The following is a 19335-nucleotide window of genomic DNA, read 5'->3' on the forward strand; positions in this document are numbered from 1 at the left end:
CTTCTGTGGGATCCAGCCTCACGGCAAATGCAGTAGGTACAGCTGACAGGACACCTGGCATTTTTTGGAAGACGGCTACTGAGCCCTTGGTGGACACAGCGTGCATTTGTGAGCAGCTCCTGGGCTGTGCTTTCCTGTGTGTGCAGACCTGAGGTTGGTGGGATGGACCTGGGATGATGGTGTCAGCAGTGGCAGTGCAGCAGCTGGACTGCTTCTAAATAAAGCTAAGAGCTGGTGGAAAATGTATGTTGCCAAGCAGGGGCCTCAGTGCTAGGAAGGGCTCTCAGCTCTCCTCAGGCACTTACAGCAAGGTGTTTCAGACAGAAAGTGTTTGCCTCAGGGGAAAATTGTAGTCTTTTGTCCTTATTATATGGATTTTACTTGCCAGGTTCTGATAGCTGAGAAAATGCAAGACTGATATCTAAAACAGTTTGGAGGTCCAAGCAAATGTTCTTCCCAGCAGAGGTGTTACTAGTTGTCATGTAGATAGCAGCCTATTTGGGGAAACAATGTCACCAATTACATTGTGGCTTGTGCCAGAGAAGGGAGCAGCCTGTCTAGCACTTTTTGCTAGCCCAAGAGGCCTTTTCAAGATTGAGTAATAAGAAAAAGCAAGTTATAGGCATTAAGAGAGCTCTTAATCTTTTCAGTGGCTGGCCATGTTGTGCCATGTCCCCAGCTGTACCCACCCTCCAGCCTCCCACCCTGTCCCACTCTGGATGGAGTGTGGTGGCTTGTCCATGTGCACTGCTGCTCCCAGGCCACATTGCTTGGATTTCTGTGCCTCTTGCTTTTCAGAATATGCCTCCTGCACATCTAGGTGATGGCATCTAGGGAATGTCTCTGCCAGGTGGTAAAGGGGCTGTGCTGGAGTTCTACTCAGGTATAGGAGTATCAGGACAGCGAGGCTGGTGCAAAGCTGGGGGGTAAATGATTAACCGTGTATCTCTTCTGCTTTTTTTGCACCAGGGTTCTGGACTTGCCTTGATCCTGTGATCACTAAACTAGTGAAAGCTGCTGTTGAAGCCAGCCAGCTCTCCCTGTATGCATATCCCGAAATTCATAGAATCACAGAATCATTTTGGTTGGAAAAGACCTTTAAGATCACTGAGTCCAACCACTAACCCCACACTGCCAAGCCCATCACTAAACCATGTCCCTCAGCACCTTGGCTACATGGCTTTTAAATATCTCCAGGGATGAGGAGTTCCCCACCTCCCTGGGCAGCCTGGGACAGTGTCTGACAACCCTCTCGGTGAAAAAGTTCTTCCTAATATCCAATCTAAACTTCCCCTGGGGAAAAGAGACTGACCTCCACCTCCTTACAACATCCTTTCAGGTAGGTATAGAGAGTGATCAAACCTTCTCTTCTTCAGACTAAACACCCCCAGTTCCCTCAGCCACTGCAAAGTCTCATGGGTGATGTGTTCAAACAGCTTTCGACCAGCAAAACTTCCCTGAGCACAATGAGACCCACTGCTGAGCTCACCTGAGTGTCAAAGGAAGGGGAGCCTGCCTCATGCTAATTAAAACTGTTCTCAACTTCTCCTTGGCAAGGTGGTAAGAAATCCTCTTTTCCTGCTCAACGACTAAAAATAAATCCTATTTTGGGTTTCAGAAGAAGCCGCGTGACAGAAATGAACCGTTCGGTTTCATTCATGTTTGCTGTCTATTAATCTGTTCTTCTCACCCTCAGCAGGGTATGACTCAGGGCTTCACATTGTCTTCCTCCCTAAACTATCTGTGTTTTGACTTTAAATTCTGCTGTCTGACGCAAAGCAGTGCTGAAATCATGACAGTTTGATCCAGCCAGCTCCCAGGAGGCTCTTGATCTTTACTGGCTGGTAAATGTAGCACTGAGAACAGCTATGCAGAGCAGATATTGATATTTTTACACCAAATGTTGGTAAGCAGATGTCACAGGCTTGTGAAGAGCCTTGAAACTCCACAGAAGAAAATATGTGAGTATGTATGTGGGGGAAGTCTGGGATAAAAATAATTTAGTGGTTATATGTGAAGACATATATTCCTTAATCTGTTGGTGTTTTGCTATTCCTGTTCATGGTACTCAAACTGGAGGCTGTGCTGGAACAAGTACAACAGTAAACTCTCTCCCTGTTGATTCATCTGCTGCTTTTACACGCTCCTTCCCAGGAAGGTTTCTCTTCTCCTCTGACCCTAGCCTAGCTGATAGGTCTCATCCAGCTGCTGTGAGCAGAGGGACAGTGCTCCCCATTGAACCCCGATTATCCCAAGCTTGCGGCATCCTATAGGAAGTGTAGGTCCTTGGGCACGGAGGTAGGATCAGTGAGGCAGCAGGTCTGGGCTCCTCCAGCAATCACTGGAGGAAAGAAGAGGCACTTCCAGGGATGACAAAGCCCTGGGGTAGGACTCACAGGCAGGCGTGGTACAGCTGAGCAGCGTTTGTGCTTACAAACCACCACCAATTCTGCCGTGAGCAGTTGTACTGTGGACTGAGCAGCTGGGCCAGGCTGGCTCCTGGAGGCAGGCTGGGGGGTGTACACGAGAGGAGAGCTTGTCAGGGGCCTTCGGCCAGGCTGCTGCATGGCCTTGGCCACTTCCTTGAGCCACATGCCCACACAGGTTCCTGGTGAGAGGCTGCTTGCCTCCCTGGCATCCCTCAGGCAGAGTGCCTGGGTGTCAGAGCAGAGTGGGTAAGGGAAACCCACCAGGACATGAGGGGCTTGGACTGAAATGATAGAATCATTTTGCTTGGAAAAGACCTTTAAGATTAAGTCCAACCACTCACACTGCCAAACCCATTGCTAAACCATGTCACTCAGCATCCCAGCTAAACAGGTTTTAAATATCTCCAGGGTTGAGGACTCCGCCACTTCCCTGGGGAGCTTGTGCCAGTGTCTGACAACCCTCTCAGTGAAAAAGTTCTTCCTGTTCTCCAATCTAAACCTCCCCTGGGGCAACGTGAGGCCATTTCCTCTTGTCCTATTGCTTGTCACTTGGGAGAAGAGACTGCTCCCCACCTCACTACAACCTCCTTTCAGATAGTTGTAGGGAAATAATGACACTCGTGAGGTTGGTTGTGTGCCCACATTGCCAAGGTGGACATGCACCCGTGTCTCAGAGGCAGCAGTCAAATCCTAGCTAGGGCTTCTCTTCCTAATCAATTTTTTTACATGCAGGCAGCTTGAAATCCTGAACACACTAATGTCTGGTGAAAGGCAGGAGCTATGGTTTGGAGCTTTTTTTTGTCTTTGTTCTTAGCAGGATGTGTTCTTGAAATGTCCCTACGGAGTGAGTAGCAAACCTTCAGGGAGGGGTGTCGGTCAGGCTGGCGCTGAACCGGCTAAATCTCCCTGCAGTGTGGAACAAAGCTGCGTGATATATGGCCACCAGACACGTGGCTTTTAAAGGACTGAGGTTACAAACTGCAAAGCCCTTGCTTTTCCTTACAGTGTTATATTTTCCCCTCCCCTTACAGCTTTCATAATGAAATTTGGGCCATTTATTATGTACTAAATTTAGGGAGGCCAAAAATATTTGCATACAAATATGTTTGATCTTTCAAGCATGCGAAATGAGCACGAAATAATGAGTCTAATGTTGGACACAAGCAGAGTTCAAGTACTTTACAATTAAAATGCTTTAAAAGAATCTATTTCTGTGATGGCAAATGAACTTTTTGTAAGGAAAGAAAACCTCCCCTTTCTCATCACATACAGAATAAGTGCAGATATTCCAGTCAGATAGAGACTAAATTTTAAATGTGACAATGGCACTTATTCTGCAAGAAATGCCATGTCTGTAATGAATTGTAAATTATTTTTAGTTGCCACTGGAAACAGAGGAAAGTGAGGGGGAAATAATCAATATTGACACAACCCTGCTTTATTTTTCAGCGGTACTGATCTTTGGTGACACCAATTAGAGAGCTGGAGCCAAAGTGAACTGCACAAACTATGGAACTGCAAACTATGTTGGTGTTTAGAAAAGAGCCACAACAGCCAAAGAAATGGGCTGCCTGCTGCTGAGCATCACTGCTGGTATGGTTCATTTTATCCTGTCATGCGAGCTGGGCACGTGTGGTGGGAGGAAGGTCTCACTGGGAGACTGCAGTCCAGGAACAGCTCTTGTCGCCATCACCCTACCAGTGCCGGTGGTGTCCTGGGGACTGGGCCCAAGGGCAATGACACCAAGCTCTGTTTCAGACCTTGCTACCTCCTGAGGGCAAATGGTCTGATCTTTCTCCATCAGGTTTAGGGATGATGATGGTCTAGTTGGGTAACAACACTACATGGTGAGCTGGAGGCCTCTCGCCTCTGCTGTGGTGAAGTTTCCCCACATTCTTTCTTATGCAAAATGAAATCACATCTCTCTCAAGGTATGCCTGCTCTTGAGTTAGCATGCAAGATGCGGATTGATTGATTAACTTTCAGCTTCTTATGATGCATAACTATGTAAGGTAGAGCATGTGACAAGGCAAGTCATTAAGAGAAAGCATTGAGTTAATTGCTGGCCTGTTCCCAGGATCCATGAAAGGATGCAGCACGGTCAAAATGTGCTCAGGAATATAAGATTACCAAGCCCCTCTGGTTAAACATTTGCTATTGAGCTAGTTGTAATGCAATTTCCTAAAATTCAGAGATGCTGTGATGCGATCTTACTCTTGTATAAAATGTCATGGAACTTCTAATGACAGAACAGATCAAATTTTCTGTTGCATGACTCATTCTGAGGAAAGGAATGCCATACAGTCAACATGACCAAAACAAGTACATTCACCACGTCTCTCCTCACAGGACTGTGGGATGCAATCAGTCATAAGCACAAAGTCCACTTTTGATGTGGGGTAAAATTGAGAGCTGAATTTTGGATACCTTTGGAAAATTTTGTCTACTGAACCCAAAATAGCCATGGCAGAGACCCAAGCTGAGTGTCTGCCTGACCTCACACACTGTAAATCTCAGGTGAGTGGTTAAGGAGTAGAGGAAGGAACTGTGCTGATGTGCCAATTAATCTGAGTTGTCTGAAGATCAGGGATAGATGGGGGGAGGGTAGCAGGATGATTTAATGGGAAAGAATTTACTAGACAAATGTTAGGTGTTTGGTGGCAGAATACACAAAATGGGAGTCATTTAGAAATATCTGCACAAGAAAATCCTTGAAAATCTGAGCTGACGTTTTTTTCTTCTTCCTTTTTGTTTTCTATAAATGTTGATGATGACAACAATTTTCTCTAGGGACTAAGATGTGTTAGCAATAACAATGTCTGCAACTGTATGTTCTGTGGGTGTTGGGAGCCCTGCTGAAGGGGGATGTGATGTTCAACAATCCAGTTCTCAGCAGTTCAGGAGGAGCTTGGGCCATAATTACTGCTGCAGATACCTTCTGTTTCCCTCCTTCGGGGATGCTATCATGGCTCCTAACGTAACCTCCCTTTTGGCTTTTCCCTTACTGGGTCCATTGGTGAGAGCACGCATTTCAGATGGTATCTGAGGCCTGAATACAGCTGCTGAGGAAGAGTTCCAGCACAAAACCTGGTCCTCTATTTTACTCGTAACTCTACATGAGATGAAATCAGAGGCTCCCAGATCTCCATGTCAACTGCAACAAATGTGGTAAGGATAGTCCTTTCACCTGTGTTCGTGGCTGCAATTATTTCTGCTCTTACCTTGCTGTTCTTACAATTTAATTTTGTAACATTTATTGGTTTGGAAGGTACATTCATCCTAATTTTTTGCATTTTGTTCTGTAAAAGGTCAAAATTGTCAGGAAAGATTTATTTTGGGGAAAACGAAGCCCTTATTTAAAAACCAAAGTAAAACAAGCTTTCCGGAACAGAAAGGAAGCAGAAGGAATGAGCTAAAATCCAGAGCAGCAACTGAAGCAACGTGTTAAGATTTCATGCTTTCTGATTGATGGCACAGGGTGAGTACTGGCTGGTTTTGCACATAGAGGACTCAAAACAGAGTTGGAATTGCGAGGGCATTGCCAGCAGTGCCTGGCAGCTGGGCCAGTCTCCTCTCTGGCTGCATCCACCCCTGGGGGAGCAGGGTCAAAGCTGGGAGTGCAGTCACAGCAGGAGAGGGGTGTGAGACCCCTCTGGAACCACTGCCCACGGGGAGGATACTTCTGCCATAGCTTTCCCCAGCATGCTTCCATCTTTCCATCTATCTCAAGTGCAAAAGTGGGAGTGCCATTCTCTCTCCCACCCCTGAAGCACCCTCAGCAGGATGCTGTAGTTGGTTCAGAGCTCTGTGGCCTCTCACATCTGATGAAGAGACCACGGATGCTGTGAATTGTCCTTCCCCTGTCACGAAGCCAGAACCATGCTACATGGATCAAAACAAATCCCCACAGAGTGCAGGAACTGAAAGGCCAACTCCTGCCACAGGCATGGGCACAGTGAGGTGCACACGTGCACATTGACCTTTGTGCCATGCTGCCTTGGCACATGGGCTTCCTTGCAGTTTAGCTCTCACCCCCCGTCCCTGTGTGCTGCTCACCTGTGCTGCAGACCCCAGCGTGTGCCCCCACTGCTGCCTTGGCCTTCTCCTACAACCCCCTGGTCTACAGGAGCATACAGGAGAAGCAGGTCTACAGGAGAAGCAGGATGCACTGGCCATACCCCGTGAGCCTGTTTCTTTTTTCCCCTTTTTAAACTCCCCCCAGCCCCCCTTCCTTTCCACCACCCTCCCTTCTCTTTTCTTGTTTTTCCTTTTTTTTTCTTTTCCCTTTTCCTTCTTTTTCCCCTTTTCATCTTTTTCTTCCTTTTTTAAAAAATCGATTTTCTTTTTAGCCTTTTTCTTTTTGTCCTTCTTTTATCCTTTTGTAATTTTTTTCCTCTTTTTTCTTTTCCTTTTCATCTTTCTTTCTCTTCCCTTTTTAAACCCCATTTTCTTTTTATCCTTTTTCCTTTTGTCTTTTATCCTTTTTTGTCTTTTTTACTTTTTCTTTTCTTCTTGTACTCCTATTTTCCCCTTTTCATTTTGTTCCTTTTTTTCTTTTACCTTTTTATTTTTGTCCTTTTTTCTTTTTTCTCTTTTTTTTACCCTCTTTTTCCCTTTTCCTATTGTTCTTTTAACTTTTTCCTCTTTCTTTCCCCTTTTCCCCCCTATCTGTTCTTTGCCCCCTCTCTCCCCTGTTTCCCTTCACCCCCCTGCCCTTTCCCCGTGCGGGCTGCCGCGGGGCCGGGGGTGCCCGGTGGCCGCCGCCCGCCCCGGCCGAGGCTCCGCCGCGCGGGCGGGGCGGGGCGGGGCCGTGACGTCACGCGGCGGCGGTATAAGCGGGCGCTGTCCGAGTGCTGAAGGCGGCGGCGGCGGCGGGAGCGCGCAGGTAGGGCCGCGGGCTCGGGGCGCTGGGAGGGGTTGGGGGGTCCCTGCGGCCCCTCGGCTGCAGGGCGGGGACGAGCCGCGACGGAAGGGTCTGGGTTCGGCAGCGAGTCCCGGCTGAAAGTTGTTGTGGCTGCGGCGTAACGCGCTTCGGTAACAGGCAGAGCTCCGGTCGCAGGCGAGCGCGGTGGGTTCGCGTGACGGGCATCGTGCGTGGCCGAAGCCCCGGCGCTGAGCCGGTCTGATCGCGAGTGCGCTCGGTCGGGCTGTCTCGCACACCGACCGCGCCAAAATACAGCAGTGGAGCTAAGCCTGGACTAAACACCGTCCGGCGACCTCTGCAGCTGTGTACATGCACGCACAGACGTTATACCCCTTCAGCATTGCTTGGGCGTTGGGTTTTTTTCCCCTTTCTCCTCACCCCGTTGTTATTTTGTTCATGGCTTGAGTCCCTTGCACGGGGTAAAGGGTTAGATATTATTTTCTTTTAAAAAGCAAATAATTTCAGGCATGTTATTTATTGCAAAATGAATTGGGAGGAAGTGTTCATGATATATTTCTTTACTTATGGAAAACTGCTGTCAGAAGTCCCCCTCAGCCTCTCAGGGTTGCAGGTCATCCATAGGAAAGCACAGGAGTTTTCACTAGAAATGCTACATTCACATCAGAGAGGAGTGCTCAGAGAGATAGAGAGAAAATTACTGCTACCATGGAAACATCCCAGAAAGGAGATTTATAGTTTTTTGTCTGTTTGTTGAGGGGAACTTGTGTCAGTCTGCACTGCCTTTGTATATGTTAGATAGATTGTGAACTCCTTTTGCAAATAGAAACTTCTGCCTTTGTTGGACAAAGGATGATTTTCCTGTTTGTTAGGTGAATGTGCTCCCTATCTCGGCTAGCTTTACAGTCATTCATCTGTAGGCAAAACAGCCATTTTAGTGTGGTGTCCTTTGAGAAGCACAGAAGTGATTGTTTTACTGGAGATCCTAAAGATAGGTTAAAAGTCCTCTGTTTTCAAAAAAATATGGATTTAAAGACTGAAAGGCTGGAGAGGAGTCCTCTTACCCTAGATAACGCAGTCTATTGCATGACAGGATTTCATGATCTCAACTCAAAGCTTTTAAAATAAATCATTCCCAAATCCATTGGACAAGGCTTTCAGTATCACCTGCCAATGACTTAGGAGTGAAAACTGATCTAGACACAAAATAAAGACAGAGGAGCCAATGACCTGTCATTCTGGCAAAGGAAATATCTATTTGAGCAACATCCTTGTGGAACACTAAACTAAACTTTGCCTGTCTACACACATTTTGGTTTTAATGGGATGCTGATGACTCTTACAAAGGCTGTAAAAAATCCACAATTGTGTGCAGTGAAGGAGGCTGAGTCCCCAGACTCCGTGAGTGGGAGGTGCCTGGCAGATAATTATGGAACAATTCTCCCTTCCCCCACCCCTTGGAAAGGACAGTGTCTCACGCACTAACCAGACAAACACTGTTAATGACTAGTATCTCTGCTGGGAGAGCATCTTGATTTCATTTATTTGCTACAATAAATAACAAAGTGCCTTTTTTTTTTTTCTCTTCATGGAGATAAACATTTATGCATAGGACAAGTATCTTTTCTGTGACAGAAAATGAAGCAGTGTGTTGGCTTTGTTTCAGGGCAAACTCAGATCTGGAGGGTGGGACTTTATGTTCTGAACTAATCCTTTATGAAATCAAGGCTTAAACGTACCCAGGCTTGAGTAGTCAGGAATATCTGGGGAAATTGATTGCTCTTATGGCTGTGAGCTTGCCCAGCCAGACTGAGGCGAAAAAAAGCAGCTTTCTGAACTGATATTGGTTTAATTATTTAGTTAAGTCATACTATGTTAAGAACAAAAACAGAGCAGAAAAAAATCTACAAGTGAAGCTGAAATGAGTATATTTACACTCACTTTCTACTTACAGCAGTGGGTAAATAGTGGCATACACAGCTTGCTCAGTCTGTTGTGAATCACCAATGCCTCAACAGGATGCTTTTACCAACCCAAAAACCAAAGGAACCAAAATAGGTCAATTAATCAAAACAGTTTCTATCTTTATAATTTCTTTCTCATTCTTGTACTTTATTTGTTAATGTAACTGGATTAGAAAAGTCGAACCTGTCTCATGGTCCCAGTGTATCAGTGCCTGAGCAGCTCCCAGGAAATGACTGATGACAATTTTTCCCTTTGCTGAGTGGAGGGTGCTCAACTCCCCACAGGACTGAGCTTGTGCAGCTGTAGCCTTGTACACAGCAGGGCTGTAAGATTCTTAATTGGATCTGAGGCATCATTTTTCCACTTCTGTTCCAGAGTTGGCTGGCACGAGCTGGGCACACTGACTAGGCATGGGCTTCTACTGTTCTACCCTAACTGAATTTAGCTCACTTTTGGCAATGATCATGTTCCTGCCTGTCCTGGGACCTGATTCAATTTCTGCTGAAGTGAATGAATGAATGAAATCACCACTCAGAACCTACCTATTCAAGCTCATTTCCAAGATGGGTTTTAAGGGATTCACTGAAATGCTATTGTACCCTTAAGACAAATTAATGTTTGTCCTTCATATAGAGGATTAATGCCCCTAGGAAAACAGTTCACTCATAAATTCACCTGTAATGCAAGTAATATTAAAAATTAAATACCAGGAAAAGAAGTAATAAACCTAACATTAATAACAAATAAACTTGTCATTTTATATGCCATGTTCCCCACAGTAATTTTATTGAAGTCTAGCACCATTCAGCAGTATTACCCTGCCATGAAATGAGATGCCCTGTAGAACAATCTCACTAGATAATTCCATATGCAGTTTTAATAATATTTTGATCAGAATTTAGGTATCTGGACATATGGATTTTAGCATTTGAAGCCTTCATTTTCATAATCAAAATGATATCTAGATTCCTCTATGGGCCTTTCATCAGCTACATAGGATTTGTATTTTATACTTTAGTGCTGCCGTTGGAAAACTGATGCTCATAAGGTACATTGATAAAAAATTTCTAGCATAAGAAACCAACAGTTTTCAGTAAGTAATCACGAGAAAGATTCAGAAGAATATAAAATTTCCCCCAAAATATATGGCTTGCATGGATGAGTTATATCAGGTTTCCAGAATTAATCAGAACATGTGCAGTACTGGTGGTATTCTTCGTGATGAGTTCCAGTTTAAAATAACAACCTCTATTTTGCTTCTCAGTTTCCTAAGTCTGTCTCCATATGTTAACTGCTGCTTTTTTCTTCTTCTTTTTCTTTATTTCAAGGAAATATTTTAAATATGGCAGAAACTAAAACCTTCCAGCTTGGAGCAACCTGCGCTCTCACCTTTTTCTTTGGCATAATCTGTTGGGTTGACGCAGCTTCCTTCCAGCAGCATCAGCTGCTACAGAAAGATCCAGACTATGTAATGAAAACCTTACAAAGGTTCCCAAATCCTGATATGATCAAAGCTTTGGAATACATAGAAGATCTTCGCAAGCAAACTAACAAGGGAGAAAGTAGTCCTGATTACAACTCTTATCAAAGTGTCCCGTATCTCCTGCAACAGAAAGAAGTCAAAGATCAGGTTCACCTACCAGACAATGCAAGGGATTCTTTGACCGAAGATGAGTCCCAATGGGTTAAGGTAATGCTGGATGCTTTGCGGCAAGCTGAGAAAGAGTCAAAAGTTGGCCCAAAGGAGACTAAACCTTATGGTCCGAGTTCAGATAACTTTCCAGCTGGTGCAGCTGATGATTACGAGGCTTACAAGTGGCCTGAGTGGTGGCAAAAGTACCTCAAAGTGCCACTTGGGCGCTATGAGGACAGTTCAAGAGATAGTCCTTTCAAGCGCACCAATGAAATAGTAGAGGAGCAATACACACCCCAAAGCTTGGCCACATTGGAGTCTGTGTTTCAGGAGCTGGGGAAGATGGCAGGACCCAGTAACCACAAGAAAGAAAGACTGGATGAGGACCAGAAATTGTATACAGATGATGAAGATGATGTTTATAAAGTAAATAACATTGCCTATGAAGATGTGGTTGGAGGAGAAGACTGGAATCCCATAGAAGAAAAAGTGGAAAGTCAAACCCAGGAAGAGATAAAAGATAGCAAAGAGGAAATTGATAAACATGAGGAGGAGATTGATGATGAAATTAAAAGATCTGGAAAACTCAGCATCCTGGAAGATGAAATAAGAAGGAACAATAAAGATCAAATGTCAGAGGATGTTTCAAAGCTAATGAATTACCTGAAGAGGCTGATAAGCGGTTCTGGGAGTAGGAAATTAAGGACTGGAGGAGAACTTGAGGAAAAAAGAGCACTCACTTTTTTTGATAAGCAAATTGATCCTCAGTCTATAGCTCAGCTGATAGAAATCTCAAGGAATTTACAAATTCCTCCTGAGGACTTAATAGACATGTTGAAAGCTGGAGAAAAAAAGCAGCTTCAGAGCGAAAGGTTGGAAGCTGAACAGGATGTAGAATTCCCAGAAGACCTCGACGAGATCACCGAAACCAATCTAGGGCAGAGTGATGTGTTTAAAAATAATGTAAACTCTAGAAATGGGTACATGAAGCAGCCTCCTAACGTTATCCCAGAAAATCTACCTGACGACCTCAATATTGAAGATATCATCAGTCTTCTGGGAGCTGACAATTTAGCTAATCAGAATCCCTCCTACTTACTAAATCGTCTTAGTCAAGAGAATGATTTGCCAAGACTGTCTTACATTCCCAGAAGGCTGAAAGGACACCCATTTCCTAAAGCTGCCTGGATGAACGATTTGGAAAGGCGACAAATGGAGTATGAGAAACTGAATGAGAAGGATGAAGAGCTGGCTGACTACCTGGCAAAGGCCTTGGCAAAGTATCCCGAAGTTATCAACACGAACCAGATGAAACGAGTCCCAGTTCCAGCTCCCGAAAGCGACCTGCAGGAGGATGAGTGGCTGGAGCAGGCCATCAGGGAGCACCTCAGCCAGCTGGGACCACAGGAGGCTGCCAAGTTGGCTTCGCTCAGCAAGAGGCTCTCCATGACCGGGGAAAGCGATGACACGCAGAACAGGCAGTATCTGGATGAGGATATGCTGGCAAAGGTGCTCGAGTATCTAAAACAGGAGAAATCAGAGCTTGAGAGGGATCGCATTAGCAAACGGGCAATGGAAAACATGTAATTGTTCCCCAAATATTCTTTCTCTTCAATGTGTTGGCTTCTATCCCAATTCAGTTGTGATTTATTCCCGCTCTCCCATGAAACAACCTATGGTAGACTACTTACCATTGAACAGTCTGCTTACCTTTCTCAGAGCTGTTATCTTGTTTATTGGTATCTATGTTATAAATTACGGGGCAAACGACAAATTGCTTCGAGTGTTTTGAGAAACAATTGAATGAAATCAAGTAAAACTATGACATATAAACAACCTTTGCATTGTTAATAAAACATGATAAATGAAGAGTGACAATTATCAGTTGACATTTTTAAGATTAATTGGATTATTTTGTTACCGTCTGTAGTGTTTTTTGTGGAGTATCGAATAAAAAAATAAAGCATTATATATATATATAGTTTTATTTACAAGGCTTTTTCTATTCAGTGTTTTATTGTTGATGAATAAATTATTTCTGGACAATAGACTGTGTTTCTTTGTGGCAGTTGATAAAGTCATACTGATTTGAAATGGAAAAGTATATTTTTACTTCTACAGAAGACTCTTCTGGAGTCTGTTATTTTACCATGGATTAAGTTGGTGGTATATACATTTTTCTAGGCATTATCTTTAAGGGCAGTGCAGACCTGGAGATCTTGCTGAAATCAATCAGGGCAATAGCTGCATTACCTTCTCTGAAAATTGAGCCTTACATAATTAATTATCATGTATCTCTTGGCTGTGGGAGGAAGATAAATGATTTGTCCAGCTAAGATAGGCTCCATGATGAAAGTCTAGAAAAAAACCTGAATTGAGCCTTTTTATGTGAGTAGCAGCAGCCCTGGGAAGCTCTGCTGGAGAAGATGGGAAGCTCAGCAGGTTCATTCCTTGCCATCTTTCATAATGGGTACCGCAAAGAAAGGGACAGCCTCCAAGGCAAGCACAGGACTCACCCTGTAGGTAATATCATGGGTTTTTGTTTGATAAAAGTGTTATTTCCCATTTCATGAAATGACCATTATTTCTATACACAGAATCTTTGCTGCTCACTGTGTTACCTGAACACTTGAAATGTCTCGAGCTCCTGCTAAGACTTGCAGTGGCTGTTCTGGAAAAGCTCTGTCTCTCTTACAGAAGGAAATGTGCTTGTGTGACTCTCTGAGTCAGACATGGTTTTTCCGTAGGACAGCTCAGGCATGAGCGTTTCTGGGATTATGGTTTAAAAGTGCTTTTCCCTGTGGTACTCCTCTTCAGCAACTTCTCTGCTAAGCAGGGTGAGGATGACATTTGGCCTGGCAATGCCTAATGAAGCAACAACAAAGGCTGCAGAAACAAGACTTCAGTGCCACCATTACCTTGAGCAATTGCAGATGATAGTTCAGTCTGAACTCTTGCTTTGGGACACAGCAAAACCCTTCACTTTTCTGTTACTTGGGTGTGCTGAAACATTAAACATGAAATTGCAAGAAAAGCCAGAGTTAAATTCACTTCTGTACTCTAAAGAAGGACAAACCCCCACTTGAGATGCACTTGCTTGTGGCACAGGGAACTTGGAATCATTATGTTTTATTCAAAACAAAATTGTGCATTAAACAAATAGCGATTTCTTGATTCCAGGTACTGTTTTCTCCTTCATCCTAATATGGCTCCTGCAATCCTCATAGTTCAGAAAATTTTCTTTCCATCAGATCAATAACATTTACTACTTAGCTATGTGATGTAAAGAATACTGTTTTCAGTGAACAAGCTTCACATACAACATAAATACGTTTGTTGGGGTTTTTTTTCCCTTTTCTTATGGGAGAAAGGAATTAACTCACATAAATCTTTCTTTTCATAAAAGGCAATAACAGGCAGCCAGGGAAGCACAAGGCAGTGGGGAGGCCTGAGATGCCCAACTGACCTGGGTATTGTGCTGTAGGCGATGGCTCGTGGGAGGAGACTTGGCTGCCACTGTCACAGCTTTGGCTGTGCACAGTTCTGGCTCTTCTGGGCACAGGGTGGGCTTCTTCCCATCTCTTTAGTTCATACACCAGGTGAGGAATGGTTTGTCAATCTCTACAGACTCTTCCTTCCCAGATGGAGAAGCTTTTTTGGGGAAAGCTAGCTGCACAGGCTCTGCTAATGTCTCCCTTGGGAGCACCTTCTGTCCGTTGGCTGAGCTCACGAAGGGACCAAGGTCTCTGTGTTGATGACGATGATGCTGAAGGCTTTGTGATCCTGTAGCCTCCCAGGCATGGGGCTCATCTTCTGGACATGGCCTGCATGCTGGGGGGTTGTGCCTGGCCTCAGGCACTTACAGCGTCTGTGGAGGTGTATGCAAACACACTGTTCAATGCATTTAATAAACAGCATCATGATACCAGACTAAATAATTAATCATATCATTAGCAGGGCTTAGGCAAAGCTCACTAAAGCAACACACTTCTCCTTGACTCTGTTACAGTCCCTGAAACAGCTTCTCTCTCCTTCCTCAGACATCTAAACACATGAACAGGGTATCAAACTAGCTCTGAATGTATTTTCTTGTGTTTCCCTTTTATAGCAGTATCCTTAAAGCACATGCGTATGTGTGTATGTGTGCCTTCTGCACCCAGTAAAGTCACACATCAAAGCTATCACCTTGAAGCACTTGTGCTACCGCACAGCACCTGTTGCTGGTTTTGTCCTCATGGCTGAAATAGATACAAGTTTATCAACCTTTTTTCATGGTGCAAATTAAGACTGCATTTTTTATTCCTTTTGCTGCCCTCCATTCTGTCACTGACGACACATAATTATGCCTTAAAAAGGTACTTTTCCATCCCCTCCCCAGGCTGCCTAGCCAGGAGCATCATCTGAGGAGCATCATCCTGGCTGAGCAATATGTTGCTATGGCAGTTGGGCGGCAGCCTCAGAGCCTCTCAGCAACATTGCAGCACCCAGGAAACAAAGAGGAGAATGCTTTGAAGTGCCTACCTTTGCTTCTGCTTTGTCCTAAGACTGTGCTGAGATGGCCTCCTCCACCACCCTGGTCCTGAGGCTCTGCATCACGCTGGGCTGCTCCTCTTGCTCTCAAGCTGATACTTGTGGCACCACTGTCCTTCAGTGCCACTGAAGATCACCAGACCTGAGGGCCTTCCTCAGCAACTTGGCTCAGACTGCACTGATACTCCCTTCAAATGGAAAACAAAATCATCAAGTATTGGGGTTTTGGCTGACCACATCAAAACAAGGATGTCTTACATCATATACATTGATATAGCATACTACTGCTGTTCTTACCCTCTTCAGCTGATCTCATTCTTTTCAAAACAATGATTCCAGCAAAGGGACAGAGGTTCACAGGTCCTTGTTTCAGACATTATTCCTTGAACATAAACCAGGCAAGAATAGAACTAATTTACAAGGTGTGTAGAAGACTCAGATGCTGCACAAAAGAAACAGTCCAGCATGACTGGTGGTAGTTTTAAGTTCCTTAGTTTCATCTTCCTCCTACCATAGCCCATAACTCCCTTCCCCTGGGCTGCCCATGCTCCCAAGCTAACCAGAGCTCTGTGGAGCTGTTTGGCATACATGCTACCTCTGGGCTCTTATTCAAGGAGAGCTGAATGAAAACTTTGGATACTAGAATGATTTTCGATCTAAGGAACCAGGAGTGCAAACCTATGCATAAAAGGACAGATTCTTTCTTGGACTGTGTAGAAAAGGTGAGAAGCTTTGGCAAATACAGACCTTGGCATGAGTAACTACACTTTCACTTACAGGGTGTGCAAGCCATTAGGGACTTTGTTGTTTGTGGTTCATCATAAACAAGGAAAAGAGATATAGAGCTTGAAATAACAGAATTGCACACTCTACAACAGAACTATGTGGAAGTTTCAATCTGATTTGAAGCTAAAAAGTGACATCAGTACCCTTTCCTCTTCCAGCCACGGGAAGCAGATAGCTAATGTCCCTGTGAAGTACTTTATTTCTAACAAACAAATCCCCAACTCCACTTTGAAATGAAATAAGCAAATATAAAATAGGCAGCACCCTCTTGCACCCTCTTGGTAGCTATAGCTGACTTTTGCTATGTAATCAAAGCTCCTGCAGAAGAGCAGATAATTATACCTGAATATTCAATAGGGCGTTATCAAAATGTGCATCATAAAGTGAGATCTGCTCCATTAAACCACTCCAGAATGCCCCCCCTGCAGAGAGGCTGTATGGCCCTTAATTGCTCTTAATAGCCACAGCCACTTTTGCTTTCATTTGTCTGTGTTTTATGTTTTCCTTATGAGTGTAGTGGGACAAATAGTCATGTTGTCTGAATACACACGGAAAACATAACCCATAACAGATAGACTATCAAGCTTATTGTTATAATTACACACAAAACAAAGTGGCTACCCTGCAATTTTCACTTGGGCAAAGTAAGGAGGAGAATATTTAACTCATTTTTGTGCTACCATTTGAGAGCATCCCAGATGCAGCTGTTTTGTGCTCTGTTTATCGTTGTCCAGCAAAGAAAAAAATTGCTCTGCTCATATCTTTCCCTTAAAACATACAGTAAGCCTTATTGTCACCTCCTCATATTTAAGGTCATCCCCAACAAACAGATTCAACAGAAATTCAGGATTGGTCTGAATGTAACAAGCTGCTGAACACCTTCATCAAGACCTGAGAGAGCTCTTCTTTGTACATATACCAGAATTCATTATAGCACTGTCCATAAGAGTTAATAACTTTGTGGTCTTTCATTAATTCACATGCAAGTGTTTTGTTTACACCTGCTTTGGCTCCCGTAATGAAGCCAATCTATTATTTTACATCATTTACATGGCTCCCCTATTTTGTCAGCTGGGGCCCTTACATGAGAGCCTTCGTTGTCCTACCATTAATCTAGCCACACGTCCTCATCTGAAGAATCTAGATTGTTGCAAATATTATTTTTCTAAAAGGGTATTTCCACATAGCAGTGGGAAGGGGGTTAAGTGGATTAATATGACAGTGGTTAGTATCTCTCAAAGCACTTTACAGGATCCCTTGTTTTGTAAGCAAAGCAGCATAAATCAGCTAACATAGCAAAGGATGAGCCCAGGCTGTAACCCAGGTGTCCTGAGCTGTGCTTTGCTTCACAGCTCTACTCTGCCATTCTTGCCATTGCTAGCTAATAAGACAACTCAGGACTCAAACCTGCTTCTCCAGGCAAACCTTGCCCAGACCAATGGTCCAATACTTCAGGTCAAATGTAGCATCATGGGAGTGGAGGGCTGCTGTGGACAGGAGTTGTGTGCAGCGATGACTGCCATGCGGGAACTGCATTCCCTGGAGCATCCTTTACGTCCCCTCAAGATGCACAACATCCATCAGTGGCTATTTACTACATGATGCACGAGTCTATATAGACACAGCTGGATGCCAGCTGCACTTTGCATTTGTTGAGCTAACCAAACACCTCTGGAGAGGTTTATCTGAGCTGCAAGGAACTCCAGTCAGCAGCAGCAGGCAGGTGCAGAGGCTCCAGTACATAAAGTGGAAAGGAGAAGCCCTGAATCAGAGCTGATTATCTGAAGAGCCACGTTATTCCGGACTTTTGGATCATTTGAAAACATTTGAGATTGTTAATAATTCATTTGCAGATATTACAGAGCTCTAAATGTGGCTGATTAAATGCATTTGACGTTTCTCTTGAGAGAGGCTGTTATTCCAGGAAACCACTCAGCATCTGCAAATGTCTTGGAATTAGCATACTCAAAATTACGGGTTCACTTACAATGTTTTCCCCTTGTCAAGAAAGAAAAAGCAACCTCTGATTCCAAGTGTAATGTATACTGGTGAATAACTGTAGTACAATTATTTAGAATTCTCCTCAGTCTTTTGGCAGATCTGCTCTGTACTGATGGGATGGTCCAACGCAGAGAGCGTGCCAAGGCAGGAACCTGTGCACAACAAGCCGTGCGGGTCCTACACACTCAGGGGAAGAGAGCTAGAAAATGGCTCTTTGGCAGCTCCCCAGCTCCTGCACTTGCTGCTCTGTGATATGCTTCCCAAAACCCTTCCTGGCGTCTGCCTAAAAATAGAGGCACTGGCTATATCCTGTCCGAGACTCAAGCTGCCTGTGGGGTGCTGTGGCAGGAGTACAGGAGGCAGCCAGGTCCTCTGGGGTGTATGACCAGGATCTAGGATGGGCTCTAAAAGTAATAATGAGCTTTACGGCACCATCGTGGCTCCCTGGTTGTGTCATCAAATCTGGCTCCACTGGATTTGTCTGGCTTTGTGCCAGAGTGAATCTCTCCTTGTATAGGTGTGGGGTGCACTTTGCACCATTCCATCTCAGTGCTTAAACAAGAACCAAGCCTGTATGCAAAGTCAAACATGTATTTAAGTGAGTGACCCATATCAAGGCACTTCTATTATTCTGCTTACTCAATTCCCAGTCTCATGTGGTGGAGATGGTGGGATCCAGCCCTGACAGAATTTTGCTCAGGGTCACCTTGGTACAGGCTTTTTGGGTTACTTTCCCCTTGTCCTAAATTCATATCAATGCACCGGTGGCACATGACACTTGTCTATTTATACCTCCAGGTGTAACACATGGTCTTTCTCTATTGTCTATTAAAATGCTTTCCAAAACCATACCTCCTTTAAGTGCATCTCTTTTTTCCACTCCATTTAGATTCTCATTGTCAATCTGTTGCCCCTAAATGCAAAAAAGAAACCTCCCATCTCTACTTTTCTCTCTCTGTTTTGACCCAAGAGAAGATACCACACTGTTTGGATGGGGTGCAACATGTAATTTCTGCAAGGGACACATTTTCTACCATGACTGTGTTTTGTCACCTGCTAATAAATGTCATAGCAAAGCAACAAACCACTTAGACACTACCAGTACTTGT

General features: G+C 44.3%; 1 protein-coding gene across 1 annotated transcript; it reads left to right on the plus strand.

The window, feature by feature from the left end:
- The first annotated feature begins 7303 nt into the window (after positions 1–7303).
- On the plus strand, positions 7304–12786 carry SCG2 (secretogranin II). Its single transcript, XM_062005865.1, has 2 exons — positions 7304–7314; positions 10605–12786. Exon 2 carries the CDS (start codon positions 10619–10621, stop codon positions 12494–12496), a length of 1878 nt encoding a protein of 625 aa, XP_061861849.1. The 5' UTR covers positions 7304–7314; positions 10605–10618; the 3' UTR covers positions 12497–12786.
- Positions 12787–19335: the final 6549 nt, after the last annotated feature.

Source organism: Colius striatus, chromosome 12, assembly GCF_028858725.1.
Source record: "Colius striatus isolate bColStr4 chromosome 12, bColStr4.1.hap1, whole genome shotgun sequence".
In the NCBI taxonomy this organism is placed as follows: Eukaryota; Metazoa; Chordata; class Aves; order Coliiformes; family Coliidae; genus Colius; species Colius striatus.